The sequence below is a fragment of the Pygocentrus nattereri genome, chromosome 10 (assembly GCF_015220715.1).
Source record: "Pygocentrus nattereri isolate fPygNat1 chromosome 10, fPygNat1.pri, whole genome shotgun sequence".
NCBI classification, from domain to species: domain Eukaryota; kingdom Metazoa; phylum Chordata; class Actinopteri; order Characiformes; family Serrasalmidae; genus Pygocentrus; species Pygocentrus nattereri.
Window position 1 is genome coordinate 43,773,253 of NC_051220.1, and position 21,966 is coordinate 43,795,218.

General features: G+C 46.7%; 1 protein-coding gene across 6 annotated transcripts in view; it reads left to right on the forward strand.

The window, feature by feature from the left end:
• Positions 1–21,966, forward strand: part of ralgapa1 (Ral GTPase activating protein catalytic subunit alpha 1) — a 203,763-nt gene that overhangs the window by 60,190 nt on the left and 121,607 nt on the right. For all 6 annotated transcript variants that reach the window (XM_037541859.1, XM_037541862.1, XM_037541863.1 and 3 more), the window contains 7 exons: positions 1,098–1,311; positions 2,717–2,893; positions 3,890–4,042; positions 5,288–5,481; positions 6,046–6,144; positions 8,018–8,173; positions 14,286–14,414. In XM_037541859.1, coding sequence (XP_037397756.1) covers positions 1,098–1,311; positions 2,717–2,893; positions 3,890–4,042; positions 5,288–5,481; positions 6,046–6,144; positions 8,018–8,173; positions 14,286–14,414 — 1,122 coding nt within the window. The remainder of the gene's footprint in view (positions 1–1,097; positions 1,312–2,716; positions 2,894–3,889; positions 4,043–5,287; positions 5,482–6,045; positions 6,145–8,017; positions 8,174–14,285; positions 14,415–21,966) is intronic.

The following is a 21,966-nucleotide window of genomic DNA, read 5'->3' on the forward strand; positions in this document are numbered from 1 at the left end:
ACTGTCTGACTCCTGTAGACCTGGAGTTTCCCCGTTATCTGATGACTGTCTGACTCGTGTAGACCCGGACTTTCCCCGTTATCTGATTACTGTCTGACTCGTGTAGACCCGGAGTTTCCCCGTTATCTGATTACTGTCTGACTCGTGTAGACCCGGAGTTTCCCCGTTATCTGATTACTGTCTGACTCGTGTAGACCCGGAGTTTCCCCGTTATCTGATTACTGTCTGACTCGTGTAGACCCGGAGTTTCCCCGTTATCTGATTACTGTCTGACTCGTGTAGACCCGGAGTTTCCCCGTTATCTGATTACTGTCTGACTCGTGTAGACCCGGAGTTTCCCCGTTATCTGATTACTGTCTGACTCGTGTAGACCCGGAGTTTCCCCGTTATCTGATTACTGTCTGACTCGTGTAGACCCGGAGTTTCCCCGTTATCTGATTACTGTCTGACTCGTGTAGACCCGGAGTTTCCCCGTTATCTGATTACTGTCTGACTCGTGTAGACCCGGAGTTTCCCCGTTATCTGATTACTGTCTGACTCGTGTAGACCCGGAGTTTCCCCGTTATCTGATTACTGTCTGACTCGTGTAGACCCGGAGTTTCCCCGTTATCTGATTACTGTCTGACTCGTGTAGACCCGGAGTTTCCCCGTTATCTGATTACTGTCTGACTCGTGTAGACCCGGAGTTTCCCCGTTATCTGATTACTGTCTGACTCGTGTAGACCCGGAGTTTCCCCGTTATCTGATTACTGTCTGACTCGTGTAGACCTGGAGTTTCCCCGTTATCTGATTACTGTCTGACTCGTGTAGACCTGGAGTTTCCCCGTTATCTGATTACTGTCTGACTCGTGTAGACCTGGAGTTTCCCCGTTATCTGATTACTGTCTGACTCCTGTAGACCTGGAGTTTCCCCGTTATCTGATTACTGTCTGACTCGTGTAGACCTGGAGTTTCCCCGTTATCTGATTACTGTCTGACTCCTGTAGACCTGGAGTTTCCCCGTTATCTGATTACTGTCTGACTCGTGTAGACCTGGAGTTTACGCACGCGGTCAGTGAGCTGTTACACACACCAACATCCTCACGTCTCTCTCTCAGGGAATGACGAGGCGCGGCAGCAGCCCAGGCAGTCTGGAGATCCCGAAGGATTTCCCGGATGTTCTGACCCGTCCGAACGCCACCCGGCCCGCGGATGACCCAGGCGTTCCGTCCGAGTGGACGTCTCCTGCCAGCGCCAGCGGGAGCGACATCATCAGCTCCGACAGCCAATCAGATTCCTTCAATGCCTTCCAGTACGATAACAAATTTGAAAGTATGTATTTTTTCACATATCACATCACATAATAATGGCACTTCTCCATCCAGCAGTGGCAAATTCCAAGCTAGGACAGCTGGATCGGCTCCTTTTCCAGGTTTTTTACCTGCTTCTGACAAAAAAACCCCAGAGCAACAGTAACAGCGATAACGAGCGCAACAATAAGAGGCTTCAGTGGCTTCAGTGGTGAGGAAGAGGTAAATGGGTTTGATTAGGTGATGCTATAGCCTCCGTGGCCGGGAGTCCAAGAGAGCACGGTGGCCCTCGCTCTCTCTGGATAGGCAGGACGGCCCCCTGTCTCCCCCATCGCTCAGCGTGATGAAAGGCAGCGCAGGCGTCTGTTAGCTGACGTAACAGATCTGGTGGTTGGTGCTTTCCTCCGAGCAGGTTCAGCAGTCCGATGACGACGTATTAGCTACAGTTCAAAAAGATGCGGTGGAGCTTTGTTGCACTCGGAGGAAGCCTCTGCTTGCCTTCGCCCTCCTAGAGCTGGTGGTATCATGTCATGGGTGCGGTCAGAACTAGTGAGTGGAATTGGATACGACTAAATTGGGAAGAAAAACTGGAGACACTTTATTTGGATGGTCATCTGTAGATACTTTCTAAATGGTTAGTCCGTCTTTAAGTGACATTCAACTAAAAACAAGTACCTAACCCTAAACCTAGCCTAAACCCTAACCTCAGGGCAAAACCTACACCTGCTCCTAACCCTAATCCTACCAGGAATTCTGTTAATGATTTATGTATCTGTGAAGCATCTATAGGGGACCGTTTCTAATAAAAAGAAGAACTGAGGCAGCATTTCAGCGCTGCTGACTGACTTTAAAGGCAGCTCAGGCTTTGAAGTCGGCCCTGCAGCCGCTTTCAGTGGAACAGTTTTCATTCCCTCCTCAAAAGCTGTGAACATTTGAGGCAGCGAGTCGTTCACTGCAGCTGGCGGTTGTGGAAAACCGTCTACAGTGTCATTACAGACTGTTACGGACCGTAATAACACAGAAAGCGCCCCCTGCTGGTATGTGAGCGTGTTTATTTACCAGCTACTTTATTGTTAACATCTGTTTGATCTGTTTAGCTGAGAAGGAATACTTTATATCCTTTATTCAGTTTCAGTCTTAAAAACATGGTTCTTCTTTAGTGAAGAACCCTAGAAGAACCATCTTTTTTTAAGGACTCTCTGCATGAATTAATTTCTCTTCAGGTTGATGGAGAACGTGTTCCGTATGGTTTTATAAAGCACCCAAAAAACTGTCTGTTATTATATGCGATGTCGAGCTCTAGACGACAGCAGAGCCCTTTCGGGTGCTGAATAGAACCCTTTCCAAAACGTTTGTGAGGTTCTCACACGGTTTGGATAGTTTGGTCTGAAGAAATGAGTGTCTGTTGATTTAAACTGTATGTGCAGATTTCAGCTTTGCTCCTGAGGTGTGTCCGGTGGGCTCAGTGGAGCAGGAGACTGCGAGTGTTACGGGACACACTGGGGATGAACAGGATCAGTCCAGCCTCACCACCCTGCACATCGACTCGGAGACCAGCAGCCTCAGCCAGCACGGCCTGTCCGCAGATACGGTCACTATTACAGGTACGGACACATACAGAGCCGAAATGTAGTAGAACCGGAGAGGAACGGCGCTGACCTGCTCGTCCTACAGAGCGGTACTGACTTTATAAATGCATTATTACACATGGATACTTTTATTTAGCTAGATACAGCCGAGCTGCTCTCATTGGTTAGGACTTCAGGAGCTGGACTGAAGGCCTCGTGTTTGTTATTAGGAGGTGTTATTATTTCAGGAGTGTTTTTGGTTCCTGGCTTTCTGCTTGGATGTTTTAGATGATTCACTGGATGGGACAGTACACCACTGCGTTGTCACCTGCATTATATTTATGTAGTTTACCTAATTTACTGCACATTACACCTTTTATGGTGTTTTGAGTATTTCATGTATTTCTATACTGTGTATAATAATGAGCAGTAAAGTTTTGCTCTTCCTGTGCTTCTGTAATACGTGACTTTCCCTCTGGGATCAATAAAGTGATCTTACGGCTGAGCCAAAGGGCTTTACTCACTGGCTACCGACATGTACAGTTCTGTGCACAACGCTGTCAGTAAGAGGCTTTTTCCCTGTGAGAACTCTATAGAACTCTATAGAACTCTATAAATACAAATAAACATAAAAATATCAAAGTAACAAGAATGTTCTCATTGCAAAAAAAGGTATTTTGTTGCTGATTTTTCACTGCACACCAATCATTTACTGAATTCCTTCATCAGCCCCAAATTTAATTTAACCTCGTGTTGATTAGATAAACCTGGTGTTTGGTCATTACTACGTATCGTTCTGGAGGAGAGGGCAGGAACAGGTTAAACACGCTTACATGCATAAAATCACCACTGTCTCGATGTTATTTGTGCCTATTCTAATGTTGTGTTTTTTATTTATAATTAATTTATAATTAAAGTTTATGGATATTAAATATCATTTTCTGATTTAATTAAGCATTTGCATATATAGAGTGTTTAAAGTGCCATGTGACGTTTGACTCCGTGTGCTGAACGTGCGTGTTTGTGCTGTAGGTTCTGAAAGCGCATCTCCTCTGCACTCTCTGGGCGGCTCGCGCTCTCAGACGCCGTCTCCCGCCACGCTGACGGCCGAACATACCGAACACAAAGACCTGCAGCTGGACGAGAAACTGCATCACTCCGTACTGCAGACACCCGACGACCTGGGTACCAGCACTGACATTACTCTGTAATATAACAGCGTTACTCCTACAGTAGCTACAGTGTTACTCTGTGATAGTAACTATAACGTTACTGTGCAGTAGTCACTACAGAGTTACACTCTAATAGTAACTAAGCGTTACTCTGTAATAGTAACTATAGTTACACTGTAACGGTAACTATGGTATTAGTCTGTAATGGTAACTATGGTGTTACTCTGTAATAGTAACTATGGCGTTACTCTGTAATAGTAACTATGGCGTTACTCTGTAATAGTAACTATAGTTACACTGTAACGGTAACTATGGTATTAGTCTGTAATAGTAACTATGGTGTTACTCTATAATAGTAACTATGGCGTTACTCTGTAATAGTAACTATAGTTACACTGTAATGGTAACTATGGTATTAGTCTGTAATAGTAACTATGGCGTTACTCTGTAATAGTAACTATGGCGTTACTCTGTAACAGTAACTATGGCGTTACTCTGTAACAGTAACTATGGCGTTACTCTGTAATAGTAACTATGGCGTTACTCTGTAACGGTAACTATGGCGTTACTCTGTAATAGTAACTATAGTTACACTGTAACGGTAACTATGGTATTAGTCTGTAATAGTAACTATGGTGTTACTCTGTAATAGTAACTATAGTTACACTGTAACGGTAACTATGGTATTAGTCTGTAATAGTAACTATGGTGTTACTCTGTAATAGTAACTATGGCGTTACTCTGTAATAGTAACTATAGTTACACTGTAATGGTAACTATGGTATTAGTCTGTAATAGTAACTATGGCGTTACTCTGTAATAGTAACTATGGCGTTACTCTGTAACAGTAACTATGGCGTTACTCTGTAACAGTAACTATGGCGTTACTCTGTAACGGTAACTATGGCGTTACTCTGTAATAGTAACTATGGCGTTACTCTGTAACGGTAACTATGGCGTTACTCTGTAACGGTAACTATGGCGTTACTCTGTAACGGTAACTATGGCGTTACTCTGTAATTTACTCTGTAATAGTGAAGGAAACTGTCGCTTTATATAAACAGAAATGCTGGTAAAACGGTGTTGAGATTTTTGTTTATCAGTTTTGTTTATTATTGTTTTTTCCTGTCCACTCATGTGTGACGTATGTTGCCCTCCCTGTACAGCCGGTCAGTGTGTCGTATTAAGAAGTTATGAAACCTGCCCACGGCGTCTACAGGTAGGGTATCGTACTGACCCCACATTCTCTCGTGTTCAGAGACCAGCGAGTTTCCCACTGAGGACTGCAGCGTGATGGCCGGAGGTTCTCTGACCGGCTGGCATGCTGATGTTGCCACGGTGATGTGGAGGAGGATGCTTGGCATTCTGGGAGACGTGAACACCATTAAAGACCCAGAGATCCACGCACAGGTTTTCGACTACCTGTGTGAGCTCTGGCAGAACTTAGCCAAGGTAACGCATGCAAACAACGGAGAACTGCAGAGCACTGGAAAATCCATCACCATTCCAACACCTGGAATCACTGCTTCACTGGTTTCAATATTGATCCAGTTTGGTTACAGATACAGTATGAAGCTGTGATGTCACTGTTTTGCTCTATAAGGGTTCTAATAATTCTGAGATGTGTCCAGAATGATTATAGTGTTCTAAAATCAATATCAATTAAGTTCTAATAAAATTGATATCTAGAGTGAAGTTTTAATAAAATGTACATCCAAAATCAAGTTCTAATAATTTAATAACCAGAATATTCTAAAAAAATTACATCCAGAATTAAGTTTATATATAAATTTATATAAAATTTGGAATGGCTCATATTTAAAATGGTGATCAAATCCTGTAATACAAGAAAGTATTACAAATAAATAATTCCAGTATTTAGTTGATCAGATTCTATTGTTCCCTAAAAACTGGCAGAGCTGAGATGCCGTGAGTCTGAGGATGATGAAGAATTTCAGATCATCAAATCAACACTGAGTTGTACCTAAACATTTATCTCTGTGTTTGTTTTTGCAGATCAGGGATAATCTGGGAATCTCCCTCGACAACCAGTCGTCTCCGCCCCCTCCGGATCTCATTCCTCCGCTCCGGATTCTCACGCCATGGCTGTTCAAAGTGTGTACACTGATATTTATTTATTATAGAGCCCAGCGGCATCTTTCAGATCTGATCTGTGTTATTTTCCCTGTTTGGGCGGGATTCGTTTAACATGAGGAGGTGGGTGATGTAAATATTACTGGTGTTTCAGCGATTTTAGTTCCATCCCAGTGCGCCGTGTCTGCCATTTGTACCGACCGCCCTCCTGCATTGGGAAAGATTCCGGCACTTTTTACCTTCTATAAATTGAGCCGTAGAAAAGAGCCCAGGTTGTATTAACCCAGTGTGTGGTGTTCCGGTCGGTGGGACCCATTTTCTCTGTTTAACAAAAGAAGGAATGATGTGATTTATTATTATTTCAAACTCAGATTCCTTGGCCGTTGCTCATTTTGAATGACCACAGTAGAGTTCTGCACTCCTGCGGATACAGTGTCTTGCAGTGCGGGACTCATTTTCGGTGTCGCCCCACGGGAGCGGGTGGAAATCAGACCCCTTCAGGCGGGAGCGGGCGGAAATCAGACCCCTTCAGGCGGGAGCGGGTGGAAATCAGACCCCTTCAGGCGGGAGCGGGCGGAAATCAGACCCCTTCAGGCGGGAGCGGGCGGAAATCAGACCCCTTCAGGCGGGAGCAGGTGGAAATCAGACCCCTTCAGGCGGGAGCGGGCGGAAATCAGACCCCTTCAGGCGGGAGCGGGCGGAAATCAGACCCCTTCAGGCGGGAGCGGGCGGAAATCAGACCCCTTCAGGCGGGAGCGGGCGGAAATCAGACCCCTTCAGGCGGGAGCAGGTGGAAATCAGACCCCTTCAGGCGGGAGCGGGCGGAAATCAGACCCCTTCAGGCGGGAGCGGGTGGAAATCAGACCCCTTCAGGCGGGAGCGGGTGGAAATCAGACCCCTTCAGCCGGGAGCGGGTGGAAATCAGACCCCTTCAGGCGGGAGCGGGCGGGTGCGGGCGGAAGCACACATGAAGAGAAATCCTGTAAATGAATGAAGAGTCTAAATAAAGTAGAACGATCGCTGAAACATGCTTCCATAACGTCACAGTGAAAGAGTTCAAACTAGAAAGGGGAAGTTTGTGAATGAGCTTTGAGTTGTAATTCATTGGTTAAGTGCTATCATGACTGAAGTTCCACCTTAAATTATATGCCATGGTAATTTTTGGGGTACCTTGAACTAAGTTCCACCTTAAATTTAGTGCTATGGTAATTGCAGTTCCACCTTAAGTTCTGTGCCACCTTAAAGTTAGTGCTATGTTAATTAAAATTCCACCTTAAATTCTCTGCCACCTTAAAACAAATTCCACCATTTAAATTCTGTGCCATTTAGTTTTATTGCCACGTTAAATAAAGTTTAAATTGCGTAATAATAATATAATAATAATAATAATAATAAAAGCACGCGGATTCTGTGTCACACGTGCTGCTCTGCGTGGCGTGAGTGTGTTCAGTGGTCAGCGCTTTCACGCAGGCTGGGCACGCGAAGCGGCCGAGGCCCAGAAGCCGGTGAAGATTAAACAGGTGTTTCTGTAGATCACGATGAAAGACTAGCTCAGTGGACTGATTTCCCAGCTGGTCTACCAGGTTCGAAACGTTTGCCTGTTCAGAGGTCAGAACGCTGCCCAGGATGAACCAATATCCCACGTACTTCTATAAATCGTGATTTTATTGATCAGAGTGACGGATGTGGCAGATGTGGAACGTGTGAATCCGCGGTCAGCGTCTGAGGAGAAAAGGAACGTGCAGGAAAGAGAAGGTGTGTTACTGTAGTGATGTCATTATAATTGACCATTTTTGTGTGTGTGTGTCTGTGCGCGTACGTGTGTGTGCTCGTGTGTGTGTGTGTGTGTGTGTGTGTGTGTGTGTGTGTGTGTGTGTGTGTGTGTGTGTTGTAGGCCACCATGCTGTCGGAGCGGTATAAACAGGGTAAACTTCACGCCTACAAGCTCATCTGTAAGATCATGAAGCGGAGGCAGGACGTTTCCCCGAACTCGGACTTCCTCACGCACTTCTACAACATCATGCACTGCGGCCTGCTGCACCAGGACCAGGTCAGAGGGTTCTGCCGGACACGTCAGCGAGAAGCCTTAGACTGCTCCCACCAGCCTCAGTCAGGCAGATAGATACAGCTTCCCGCACGGCGTGCAGGAAAGTCACAAGGTTCTAACGGCTGCTTTAAGAGCGCAAGCACTCCGGGCCTCGTTCTCCAACATCCTCCTAAGCGTGTTCCCGATAAAGATCCTGGAGGTCCGCGTCAGATTCAGGACGTGTTCTCAGCTCTGTGCTCTGAGTGTGTGTAGATTCTGTGGAAGAGGGTTTTAGGAGCGAGTTTGGTGGACGAGGCCTTGGTTTGTGCGCTAAAAGGCTGAAGAGCCGTCAGTGTTAAACATACAGTGGGGTAGAGAAGTCCGAGCGCTAGGGAAAGAAGGCGCTAGGGAGAAGTCCGAGCACTAGTGAAAGAAGGCGCTAGGGAGAAGTCCGAGCACTAGGGAAAGAAGGCGCTAGGGAGAAGTCCGAGCGCTAGTGAAAGAAGGCGCTAGGGAGAAGTCCGAGCGCTAGTGAAAGAAGGCGCTAGGGAGAAGTCCGAGCGCTAGGGAAAGAAGGCGCTAGGGAGAAGTCCGAGCGCTAGGGAAAGAAGGCGCTAGGGAGAAGTCCGAGCGCTAGTGAAAGAAGGCGCTAGGGAGAAGTCCGAGCGCTAGTGAAAGAAGGCGCTAGGGAGAAGTCCGAGCGCTAGGGAAAGAAGGCGCTAGGGAGAAGTCCGAGCACTAGTGAAAGAAGGCGCTAGGGAGAAGTCCGAGCACTAGGGAAGGAAGGCGCTAGGGAGAAGTCCGAGCACTAGTGAAAGAAGGCGCTAGGGAGAAGTCCGAGCACTAGTGAAAGAAGGCGCTAGGGAGAAGTCCGAGCACTAGTGAAAGAAGGCGCTAGGGAAAGAAGGCGCTAGGGAGAAGTCCGAGCACTAGTGAAAGAAGGCGCTAGGGAGAAGTCCGAGCACTAGTGAAAGAAGGCGCTAGGGAGAAGTCCGAGCACTAGTGAAAGAAGGCGCTAGGGAGAAGTCCGAGCACTAGTGAAAGAAGGCGCTAGGGAAAGAAGGCGCTAGGGAGAAGTCCGAGCACTAGTGAAAGAAGGCGCTAGGGAGAAGTCCGAGCACTAGGGAAGGAAGGCGCTAGGGAGAAGTCCGAGCACTAGGGAAGGAAGGCGCTAGGGAGAAGTCCGAGCACTAGTGAAAGAAGGCGCTAGGGAGAAGTCCGAGCACTAGTGAAAGAAGGCGCTAGGGAGAAGTCCGAGCACTAGTGAAAGAAGGCGCTAGGGAGAAGTCCGAGCACTAGTGAAAGAAGGCGCTAGGGAAAGAAGGCGCTAGGGAGAAGTCCGAGCACTAGGGAAAGAAGGCGCTAGGGAGAAGTCCGAGCACTAGGGAAGGAAGGCGCTAGGGAGAAGTCCGAGCACTAGTGAAAGAAGGCGCTAGGGAGAAGTCCGAGCACTAGGGAAAGAAGGCGCTAGGGAGAAGTCCGAGCACTAGTGAAAGAAGGCGCTAGGGAGAAGTCCGAGCACTAGGGAAAGAAGGCGCTAGGGAGAAGTCCGAGCACTAGGGAAAGAAGGCGCTAGGGAGAAGTCCGAGCGCTAGTGAAAGAAGGCGCTAGGGAGAAGTCCGAGCGCTAGTGAAAGAAGGCGCTAGGGAGAAGTCCGAGCGCTAGTGAAAGAAGGCGCTAGGGAGAAGTCCGAGCACTAGGGAAGGAAGGCGCTAGGGAGAAGTCCGAGCGCTAGGGAAAGAAGGCGCTAGGGAGAAGTCCGAGCGCTAGGGAAAGAAGGCGCTAGGGAGAAGTCCGAGCGCTAGGGAAAGAAGGCGCTAGGGAGAAGTCCGAGCACTAGTGAAAGAAGGCGCTAGGGAGAAGTCCGAGCACTAGGGAAGGAAGGCGCTAGGGAGAAGTCCGAGCACTAGGGAAGGAAGGCGCTAGGGAGAAGTCCGAGCGCTAGTGAAAGAAGGCGCTAGGGAGAAGTCCGAGCGCTAGTGAAAGAAGGCGCTAGGGAGAAGTCCGAGCACTAGTGAAAGAAGGCGCTAGGGAGAAGTCCGAGCGCTAGTGAAAGAAGGCGCTAGGGAGAAGTCCGAGCACTAGGGAAAGAAGGCGCTAGGGAGAAGTCCGAGCACTAGGGAAAGAAGGCGCTAGGGAGAAGTCCGAGCACTAGGGAAAGAAGGCGCTAGGGAGAAGTCCGAGCACTAGGGAAAGAAGGCGCTAGGGAGAAGTCCGAGCGCTAGGGAAAGAAGGCGCTAGGGAGAAGTCCGAGCGCTAGGGAAAGAAGGCGCTAGGGAGAAGTCCGAGCGCTAGTGAAAGAAGGCGCTAGGGAGAAGTCCGAGCGCTAGTGAAAGAAGGCGCTAGGGAGAAGTCCGAGCGCTAGTGAAAGAAGGCGCTAGGGAGAAGTCCGAGCGCTAGTGAAAGAAGGCGCTAGGGAGAAGTCCGAGCACTAGGGAAGGAAGGCGCTAGGGAGAAGTCCGAGCACTAGGGAAGGAAGGCGCTAGGGAGAAGTCCGAGCACTAGGGAAAGAAGGCGCTAGGGAGAAGTCCGAGCACTAGTGAAAGAAGGCGCTAGGGAGAAGTCCGAGCACTAGGGAAGGAAGGCGCTAGGGAGAAGTCCGAGCACTAGGGAAGGAAGGCGCTAGGGAGAAGTCCGAGCACTAGTGAAAGAAGGCGCTAGGGAGAAGTCCGAGCGCTAGTGAAAGAAGGCGCTAGGGAGAAGTCCGAGCACTAGTGAAAGAAGGCGCTAGGGAGAAGTCCGAGCACTAGTGAAAGAAGGCGCTAGGGAGAAGTCCGAGCACTAGTGAAAGAAGGCGCTAGGGAAAGAAGGCGCTAGGGAGAAGTCCGAGCACTAGTGAAAGAAGGCGCTAGGGAGAAGTCCGAGCACTAGGGAAAGAAGGCGCTAGGGAGAAGTCCGAGCACTAGGGAAGGAAGGCGCTAGGGAGAAGTCCGAGCACTAGTGAAAGAAGGCGCTAGGGAGAAGTCCGAGCACTAGTGAAAGAAGGCGCTAGGGAGAAGTCCGAGCACTAGTGAAAGAAGGCGCTAGGGAGAAGTCCGAGCACTAGTGAAAGAAGGCGCTAGGGAAAGAAGGCGCTAGGGAGAAGTCCGAGCACTAGGGAAGGAAGGCGCTAGGGAGAAGTCCGAGCACTAGGGAAAGAAGGCGCTAGGGAGAAGTCCGAGCACTAGTGAAAGAAGGCGCTAGGGAGAAGTCCGAGCACTAGGGAAGGAAGGCGCTAGGGAGAAGTCCGAGCACTAGGGAAGGAAGGCGCTAGGGAGAAGTCCGAGCACTAGTGAAAGAAGGCGCTAGGGAGAAGTCCGAGCACTAGGGAAGGAAGGCGCTAGGGAGAAGTCCGAGCACTAGTGAAAGAAGGCGCTAGGGAGAAGTCCGAGCACTAGTGAAAGAAGGCGCTAGGGAGAAGTCCGAGCACTAGTGAAAGAAGGCGCTAGGGAAAGAAGGCGCTAGGGAGAAGTCCGAGCACTAGTGAAAGAAGGCGCTAGGGAGAAGTCCGAGCACTAGGGAAGGAAGGCGCTAGGGAGAAGTCCGAGCACTAGGGAAGGAAGGCGCTAGGGAGAAGTCCGAGCACTAGTGAAAGAAGGCGCTAGGGAGAAGTCCGAGCACTAGTGAAAGAAGGCGCTAGGGAGAAGTCCGAGCACTAGTGAAAGAAGGCGCTAGGGAGAAGTCCGAGCACTAGTGAAAGAAGGCGCTAGGGAGAAGTCCGAGCACTAGTGAAAGAAGGCGCTAGGGAAAGAAGGCGCTAGGGAGAAGTCCGAGCACTAGGGAAAGAAGGCGCTAGGGAGAAGTCCGAGCACTAGGGAAGGAAGGCGCTAGGGAGAAGTCCGAGCACTAGTGAAAGAAGGCGCTAGGGAGAAGTCCGAGCACTAGGGAAGGAAGGCGCTAGGGAGAAGTCCGAGCACTAGGGAAAGAAGGCGCTAGGGAGAAGTCCGAGCACTAGGGAAAGAAGGCGCTAGGGAGAAGTCCGAGCACTAGGGAAAGAAGGCGCTAGGGAGAAGTCCGAGCGCTAGTGAAAGAAGGCGCTAGGGAGAAGTCCGAGCACTAGTGAAAGAAGGCGCTAGGGAGAAGTCCGAGCACTAGGGAAAGAAGGCGCTAGGGAGAAGTCCGAGCACTAGGGAAAGAAGGCGCTAGGGAGAAGTCCGAGCACTAGGGAAGGAAGGCGCTAGGGAGAAGTCCGAGCACTAGGGAAGGAAGGCGCTAGGGAGAAGTCCGAGCACTAGGGAAGGAAGGCGCTAGGGAGAAGTCCGAGCACTAGGGAAGGAAGGCGCTAGGGAGAAGTCCGAGCACTAGGGAAGGAAGGCGCTAGGGAGAAGTCCGAGCACTAGTGAAAGAAGGCGCTAGGGAGAAGTCCGAGCGCTAGGGAAAGAAGGCGCTAGGGAGAAGTCCGAGCACTAGGGAAAGAAGGCGCTAGGGAGAAGTCCGAGCACTAGGGAAAGAAGGCGCTAGGGAGAAGTCCGAGCACAAGTGAAAATGCAGCTATTTTACTTTTTTTACTAATTAAATACAAACATTTTCATTACAAATGACTGTATTACCCTAATAATCTGAGTGAACTGGAGAACCTTTGAGATGAATTTCAGTATTTCTTGGTGTTTGTGGCCCTCCTGCTGTAATGACCACGTGCACTGGAGTTGGCACGGCTCTGATCACTAATAGTGACAGAAGCCTCTGATCAGCGGTCCAGATCACCCTGATGGTGCTTTACGGGGGAGATACAAACGCCGTAACGTGCTCAGCGTCACAAATTCACTTACATTTGAGCAGTGAGCTGAAATACGCAGTTAATTTCATGCCAGATGTTCCAAATAAAACATCCACAAGTAAAATATTAAGTATAAAAATGTTAAAATATTTTAACAGAATTAAAGTGAAAGCCAAGCTGGCGAAGCGAGTAAAACATTTACGCCAGAATGAGTAAAACTGAGCCGGGATCTTTCTGAAAAGTTGGGTTTGATTTAACTCATTGTTTATATTTGCAAGATATTTTGATTCTTAATATTTTGCCTGTGGTTTGTATTATTTTGTTTCCAACTTTTGGCACAAAATGAACTCCGTAGAAATAGTGCAGAATTTTGAATATTTCTATTTGAGTTTACTTTTCAGGACTTTTCTTTGTTATAAAATTTTCCAGATTCTAAAACTTTCTTTGTTTTATTTGCAGCATGAAATGAAAACAATCCTGCATTTCTACATTTGGACTCCTATGGACATATATGAAGATATGAAAATCAATAAATATATCGCTGCGGTCGGGAGAAAACCTTGTATCTCCATTTTTGGCATTTTTCAGTTTTTGACATGGTTTGAAAGTGTCTGTTACTCTTTACATTGTGTGTAAATTTTATGATGAATGGCCTAAAAGAAATGACCCAGAATGACGTGGGAGAAATTCTGGTTCCATTGACTTACATTGAAAGTGAAGTAAGTTTTTTCCTTCTCCTGTAAAGTCACTATTTTGGAGATACGAGGTTTTGTTCCAACAGCAGCGACACACACGCTTTAAAAGACGGTTCCTGAAGGGTTCTTTGGTAAATAAAATAATTCTATAAAGCAACAAAAACCATCTGTTATTACAAGTTTGACATCGTGACCATAGAAGAACTAGTTTACGTCCATTATGTATCGAACCACAGGCAACACATTCGCCGTCAGGCTGAAGAACCATTTCACCATGTATAGAACTCTGATCATGCAGAGGGTTCTTTGAGTGTTCACTGTGCTCTATAAAACCATTTTCTTTGCTAAAGAACCTTTGAAGCACCAAGTTTTTAAATGTGTTGGACACGTTTTACACACGTTCAGTGTTCAGACATGCAGCACCTTTAATCTTTTTACCTAAAATATGTATCAACGTTTTCATCTGTGTGTGGTTGGTTAGTGTAGTGGGTCACACCTCTGCCTTCTACACTGTAGACTGGGGTTCAATCCCCACCAGGGTAAACACCCTACACTACACCAATAAGAGTCCTTGGGCAAGACTCCCAACACCACCTTGGCCTCCCTGTGTAAAATGATCAGACTGTAAGTCGCTCTGGATCAGAGCGTCAGCCAAATGCCGTAAATGTAAATGTCTCGTCGCCCAGAGCTCCTGGGTTAGGGAGTTCGTGTGTTCATGTAGCTGTTGTTTGTTTACTGTGTCCAGGACATCGTCAACACCATCATTAAGCACTGCTCCCCTCGCTTCTTCTCCATCGGACTGCCGGGGGCCACCATGCTCATCCTGGACTTCATCGTAGCGGCCAGCAGAGTGACGGCCTGCTCCTCCCTAAACGTGAGACTCCATCTCACTCCCACACTGAAAGAGTAGAGCTGTAATCAAAGATTCGTCACCCGTCAGAGCAAAACCGCATCTAAAGTAGAGATTTAGGCCCAGTCCCATTCCTCCTTTTCACCCCTACCCCTTGTTTTCGAGTGTTGCCCCTTGTTCCTGAGCTACAGGGCAGTGGTTGAGATCTTCCTCTGAAATGAGACCCTCTAATAAAAGAGCATCACTTCATTAACAGCTACTAGCGCCGCTCTGTAGGCGACCCTGCCCGTCTGCAGGGACAGCAGAGGAGGGGAAAGTTCAGCTCCTCACTGCTGGACTTTAGTTACATTTAGGGATCATACGCCTTCAAAGAGGGGGGCAGTTATTTATTATCACCCCCCCTAATTCTTCAGTGATGTGAAGCTGAAGTCAGAGATTCTCCAGATTCTTGAGAATTTTCCCGTTCCACCTTAAATGGAGCAGCAGGTACATTCACGCGCTTCAGGCATCAGAACTGCTGGACTATTTAAGGTGGAACGGGAAAGTTATCAAGCTAATACACTGAAACAACATTAAACTGAGAAGAAACAGGGATTATCATATTTATTAACAGGGTAAATTCCCACATTTGTGGGTTTCTTTGGTTTCTTGTTCTCCGTCTCACCGGTTTCTCTTTCCCTCATATCTCTCTGTCTGGAGTCTCTGAAAAACCTCCGTTTGGAGGGTCATGTAGCCCCAACACTGCACCCCACCCCTCTATCTCAACAGGAAACCAGGACCCCCTACACCTAGACGAGAACATGCAGGACAGAGGGGTAGGGCTGGGTGATAGGGGAGAGGGGTGAAATGGGACTTTGCCTTAGAGACTTTCGGTACCACTTTAATTAAAGGCTGCCTACATACAGACTTCATAACACATGAATAACACATTCAGAAAGCGGTATAAGAGTGTTTATGACCTGCTTTTGTCAGAAGTGGAGAATTTGTGGATCTATGTGGATCATATGAACATTATAGAGCTTTTTAAATGAAACAGTAGAAGCCGTATCGCCCCCTACGCTTCCTGTAGTGTATTACAGTCTGTCAGAGCGACTGTGTGGATCATATGAACATTATAGAGCTTTTTAAATGAAACAGTAGAAGCCGTATCGCCCCCTACGCTTCCTGTAGTGTATTACAGTCTGTCAGAGCGACTGTGTGGATCATATGAACATTATAGAGCTTTTTAAATGAAACAGTAGAAGCCGTATCGCCCCCTACGCTTCCTGTAGTGTATTACAGTCTGTCAGAGGGACTGTGTGGATCATATGAACATTATAGAGCTTTTTAAATGAAACAGTAGAAGCCGTATCGCCCCCTACGCTTCCTGTAGTGTATTACAGTCTGTCAGAGCGACTGTGTGGATCATATGAACATTATAGAGCTTTTTAAATGAAACAGTAGAAGCCGTATCGCCCCCTACGCTTCCTGTAGTGTATTACAGTCTGTCAGAGCGACTGTGTGGATCATATGAACATTATAGAGCTTTTTAAATGAAACAGTAGAAGCCGTATCGCCCCCTACGCTTCCTGTAGTGTATTACAGTCTGTCAGAGAGACTGTGTGGATCATATGAACATCATAGAGCTTTTTAAATGAAACAGTAGAAGCCGTATCGCCCCCTATGCTTCCTGTAGTGTATTACAGTCTGTCAGAGGGACTGTGTGGATCATATGAACATTATAGAGCTTTTTAAATGAAACAGTAGAAGCCGTATCGCCCCCTATGCTTCCTGTAGTGTATTACAGTCTGTCAGAGCGACTGTGTGGATCATATGAACATTATAGAGCTTTTTAAATGAAACAGTAGAAGCCGTATCGCCCCCTACGCTTCCTGTAGTGTATTACAGTCTGTCAGAGCGACTGTGTGGATCATATGAACATTATAGAGCTTTTTAAATGAAACAGTAGAAGCCGTATCGCCCCCTACGCTTCCTGTAGTGTATTACAGTCTGTCAGAGCGACTGTGTGGATCATATGAACATTATAGAGCTTTTTAAATGAAACAGTAGAAGCCGTATCGCCCCCTACGCTTCCTGTAGTGTATTACAGTCTGTCAGAGCGACCGTGTGGATCATATGAACATTATAGAGCTTTTTAAATGAAACAGTAGAAGCCGTATCGCCCCCTACGCTTCCTGTAGTGTATTACAGTCTGTCAGAGCGACTGTGTGGATCATATGAACATTATAGAGCTTTTTAAATGAAACAGTAGAAGCCGTATCGCCCCCTACGCTTCCTGTAGTGTATTACAGTCTGTCAGAGCGACTGTGTGGATCATATGAACATTATAGAGCTTTTTAAATGAAACAGTAGAAGCCGTATCGCCACCTACGCTTCCTGTAGTGTATTACAGTCTGTCAGAGCGACTGTGTGGATCGTATGAACATTATAGAGCTTTTTAAATGAAACAGTAGAAGCCGTATCGCCCCCTACGCTTCCTGTAGTGTATTACAGTCTGTCAGAGGGACTGTGTGGATCATATGAACATTATAGAGCTTTTTAAATGAAACAGTAGAAGCCGTATCGCCCCCTACGCTTCCTGTAGTGTATTACAGTCTGTCAGAGCGACTGTGTGGATCGTATGAACATTATAGAGCTTTTTAAATGAAACAGTAGAAGCCGTATCGCCCCCTACGCTTCCTGTAGTGTATTACAGTCTGTCAGAGTGACTGTGTGGATCATATGAACATTATAGAGCTTTTTAAATGAAACAGTAGAAGCCGTATCGCCCCCTACGCTTCCTGTAGTGTATTACAGTCTGTCAGAGCGACTGTGTGGATCATATGAACATTATAGAGCTTTTTAAATGAAACAGTAGAAGCCGTATCGCCCCCTACGCTTCCTGTAGTGTATTACAGTCTGTCAGAGCGACTGTGTGGATCGTATGAACATTATAGAGCTTTTTAAATGAAACAGTAGAAGCCGTATCGCCCCCTACGCTTCCTGTAGTGTATTACAGTCTGTCAGAGTGACTGTGTGGATCATATGAACATTATAGAGCTTTTTAAATGAAACAGTAGAAGCCGTATCGCCCCCTACGCTTCCTGTAGTGTATTACAGTCTGTCAGAGTGACTGTGTGGATCATATGAACATTACAGAGCTTTTTAAATGAAACAGTAGAAGCCGTATCGCCCCCTACGCTTCCTGTAGTGTATTACAGTCTGTCAGAGCGACCGTGTGGATCATATGAACATTATAGAGCTTTTTAAATGAAACAGTAGAAGCCGTATCGCCCCCTACGCTTCCTGTAGTGTATTACAGTCTGTCAGAGCGACTGTGTGGATCATATGAACATTATAGAGCTTTTTAAATGAAACAGTAGAAGCCGTATCGCCCCCTACGCTTCCTGTAGTGTATTACAGTCTGTCAGAGCGACTGTGTGGATCATATGAACATTATAGAGCTTTTTAAATGAAACAGTAGAAGCTGTATCGCCCCCTACGCTTCCTGTAGTGTATTACAGTCTGTCAGAGCGACTGTGTGGATCATATGAACATTATAGAGCTTTTTAAATGAAACAGTAGAAGCCGTATCGCCCCCTACGCTTCCTGTAGTGTATTACAGTCTGTCAGAGCGACTGTGTGGATCATATGAACATTATAGAGCTTTTTAAATGAAACAGTAGAAGCCGTATCGCCCCCTACGCTTCCTGTAGTGTATTACAGTCTGTCAGAGCGACTGTGTGGATCATATGAACATTATAGAGCTTTTTAAATGAAACAGTAGAAGCCGTATCGCCCCCTACGCTTCCTGTAGTGTATTACAGTCTGTCAGAGCGACTGTGTGGATCATATGAACATTATAGAGCTTTTTAAATGAAACAGTAGAAGCCGTATCGCCCCCTACGCTTCCTGTAGTGTATTACAGTCTGTCAGAGCGACTGTGTGGATCATATGAACATTATAGAGCTTTTTAAATGAAACAGTAGAAGCCGTATCGCCCCCTACGCTTCCTGTAGTGTATTACAGTCTGTCAGAGCGACTGTGTGGATCGTATGAACATTATAGAGCTTTTTAAATGAAACAGTAGAAGCTGTATCGCCCCCTACGCTTCCTGTAGTGTATTACAGTCTGTCAGAGCGACTGTGTGGATCATATGAACATTATAGAGCTTTTTAAATGAAACAGTAGAAGCCGTATCGCCCCCTACGCTTCCTGTAGTGTATTACAGTCTGTCAGAGCGACTGTGTGGATCGTATGAACATTATAGAGCTTTTTAAATGAAACAGTAGAAGCCGTATCGCCCCCTACGCTTCCTGTAGTGTATTACAGTCTGTCAGAGGGACTGTGTGGATCGTATGAACATTATAGAGCTTTTTAAATGAAACAGTAGAAGCCGTATCGCCCCCTACGCTTCCTGTAGTGTATTACAGTCTGTCAGAGCGACTGTGTGGATCATATGAACATTATAGAGCTTTTTAAATGAAACAGTAGAAGCCGTATCGCCCCCTACGCTTCCTGTAGTGTATTACAGTCTGTCAGAGCGACTGTGTGGATCGTATGAACATTATAGAGCTTTTTAAATGAAACAGTAGAAGCCGTATCGCCCCCTACGCTTCCTGTAGTGTATTACAGTCTGTCAGAGTGACTGTGTGGATCGTATGAACATTATAGAGCTTTTTAAATGAAACAGTAGAAGCCGTATCGCCCCCTACGCTTCCTGTAGTGTATTACAGTCTGTCAGAGCGACTGTGTGGATCATATGAACATTATAGAGCTTTTTAAATGAAACAGTAGAAGCCGTATCGCCCCCTACGCTTCCTGTAGTGTATTACAGTCTGTCAGAGCGACTGTGTGGATCATATGAACATTATAGAGCTTTTTAAATGAAACAGTAGAAGCCGTATCGCCCCCTACGCTTCCTGTAGTGTATTACAGTCTGTCAGAGCGACTGTGTGGATCATATGAACATTATAGAGCTTTTTAAATGAAACAGTAGAAGCCGTATCGCCCCCTACGCTTCCTGTAGTGTATTACAGTCTGTCAGAGCGACTGTGTGGATCATATGAACATTATAGAGCTTTTTAAATGAAACAGTAGAAGCCGTATCGCCCCCTACGCTTCCTGTAGTGTATTACAGTCTGTCAGAGTGACTGTGTGGCCCCTACGCTTCCGATTATGAAATCGGTGTAATAAATTGAGCTAACTAGCTGATAGGGACCCTGCCAGAGGCCTCTCGGACACACATGCTCACCATAGACTTCTCCTTCATATCAGTTTTGTGTGATTCGTCTGATTAAGGGCAGTGAACTACGTTGAAACATCACCCATGCAGCCTTGAGATTGCATTCATTTTAAAGAGCTCAACCAAAAACTGACTTCAATCGCAAAAGGGACGCGAACATTGGCCCACAGTGCCCGGCGCGTTTCCAGTGAAGCTGAACTACTGGAACGAACCAGATGTTTACTTGCCTTTACACCCAGGGCTCGGAAACCTGACTCACTGGAAGACTGGCATCCAAAGATGGCGCATTTATTCTTGTTTACACCTGAAATGGTGTTTACTGTGAAATCGCATTGTAAACAGCAGGGGCGGAGGTGTCGGCGGGGTTGGTGGGTGTGGTTATTCTGGTGCTCTGCTTCACTGTGACATGGAAATAAAGAAAATCTCGGCGTTGTGACCATCGCAACAATGTATCTCCATCAGAAGCAGCGAACTGAACCAGGGTCCGTCTGGAAGTGAGCCGAGGACCATGTCTTTTGCCAGATCACGGGCATTTGTTCAGTGCGCACCTGAATACAGGTGGAGTGTTCGCACCGGTCACAGTGGACCGAACTAAAGAAGATGTCTGATAGGTGAACACCAGACGAGGCAGAGCTGAAAGCGCCCTTCCCGTGCCTGGATAGCGCTCACTGTGGATTTATACATACGTTTTACACAAAATATGAAAAATGCTTGTTTAACCCCGGCCACTTTATTAGGTACCCCTTGCTAGTACAAGAAGAGAACTCAATTAAACAAACGACACAAATATTCATTCACTCATTTATTGAGCCAGATAATCTGACTGGATGGTCTTTGTTGGCAGAAGTATGTGAGCCTCTGTAACTGTTGATTAGCCCTGCGATCGTTCCTTCTTACAGAACTGCATCTCTCCCTGGTGTTGGTGGGCTTTCTTGCATGCCTCAGTATTTCTATTGGATTAAGGTCTGGACTTTGGATTAAGGTCTGGACTTTGGATTAAGGTCTGGACTATTAAAAAAAAAAAAAGCATTTTGTCTGCTTCAACTATTCTTTGTAGACAGAACTGGTGTTTTTAAGGTCGTTGTGCTTCTGCAGGATCCACCTTGTTGTGCTTCAGCTCAAGGACGGATGCCCTAATATTCTGTTGGAAAATTCCTAGATAAAATCCAGAATCCATAGCTCCATTAATTCATGGCAAGCTGTCCTGTAGTAGCAAAACAGCCCCAAACTGCAATACTGCCACCACCATGTTTCTGAGATGGGATGCTGTTCTTATTCTGAAACGTGGTGTTCGGTTTCACCTAACAGAGCATCTCATTCAAGTCATGAAGACTTTTTTTTTATATGATCTGTCAACATAACACTTCAGTAGTCTTTTGGCTCATCTAGGTGGTCTTTAGGAAACTTTAAACAGGCAGAAGTGTTCCACCTGGAGAGTGGAGGCTTTCTCCATGCAGTCATTCCACACATCCAGTTCTTGTTCAGTATTCAGCCTGATGGTGGACTCATTAACACTGACGTTAGCCAGACCTGCGATTACCCTGTTACCCTGGTGTTCTCTATAATCTCTCAGAATATCCTATGCCTTAATCTTGGAGTCATTTTTGTTGGACGACCTCTCCTGGGAAGGGTAACAGTGGTGTTATATTCCCTATTTATATCTGTTTGTGCACTTCCAGTCTCCTCAGAGATCTCATTTCACTGCCATGCACGAATAAATGTGTGTGGTAAATACTGGATTTTGATGGTGAGGTCTCAGGCTGATCCAGGGGGGTCCTCACACTCGCACCGGGTTGTCATCCAGTTGATTGAGTCTTTACCAAACTAATGACGCTAGGGGTTCACATACTTTTGCCAACAGAGGCATTTCATGTTGGAGGCTTTGTTGGATGAATGGATGAATTGTTTTTCTTCTTTGTTTTGTTGGGCTCTCTTTATCTGCCTGGATGAACGATTTAGGCTCGACGGACTTTCTCGCGGCACTGAAGGAGTGAATTCCGTCAGCTCGCTAATCAGAAACGCTCGGATGATATAGGCATGACGTTGCTATGGAAACCCGAGACGATAACCCAAGCACGTTGCGCTGGAAGCTGTTTACATAAAGTTCCGTTTCACCACGCTTTAGCACCTCACCTGTTTATTTCCTGACCGCGGCGCTTACCGTCACTGTACCACACCCCTCACACTTGTGCACCGCACACGTTTTCTGACGCCCGCACTGTCATTGCACCGCTCACGGTGCGGACGCTCAAACGTCCAACCACAGAAAAACGTCCTGGAAAAGTTCTGCATTACTTTCCATTTTAGACGTTTTACAGAGTTCACACAGGATTTTAAAGGGCCTGGTGTTCA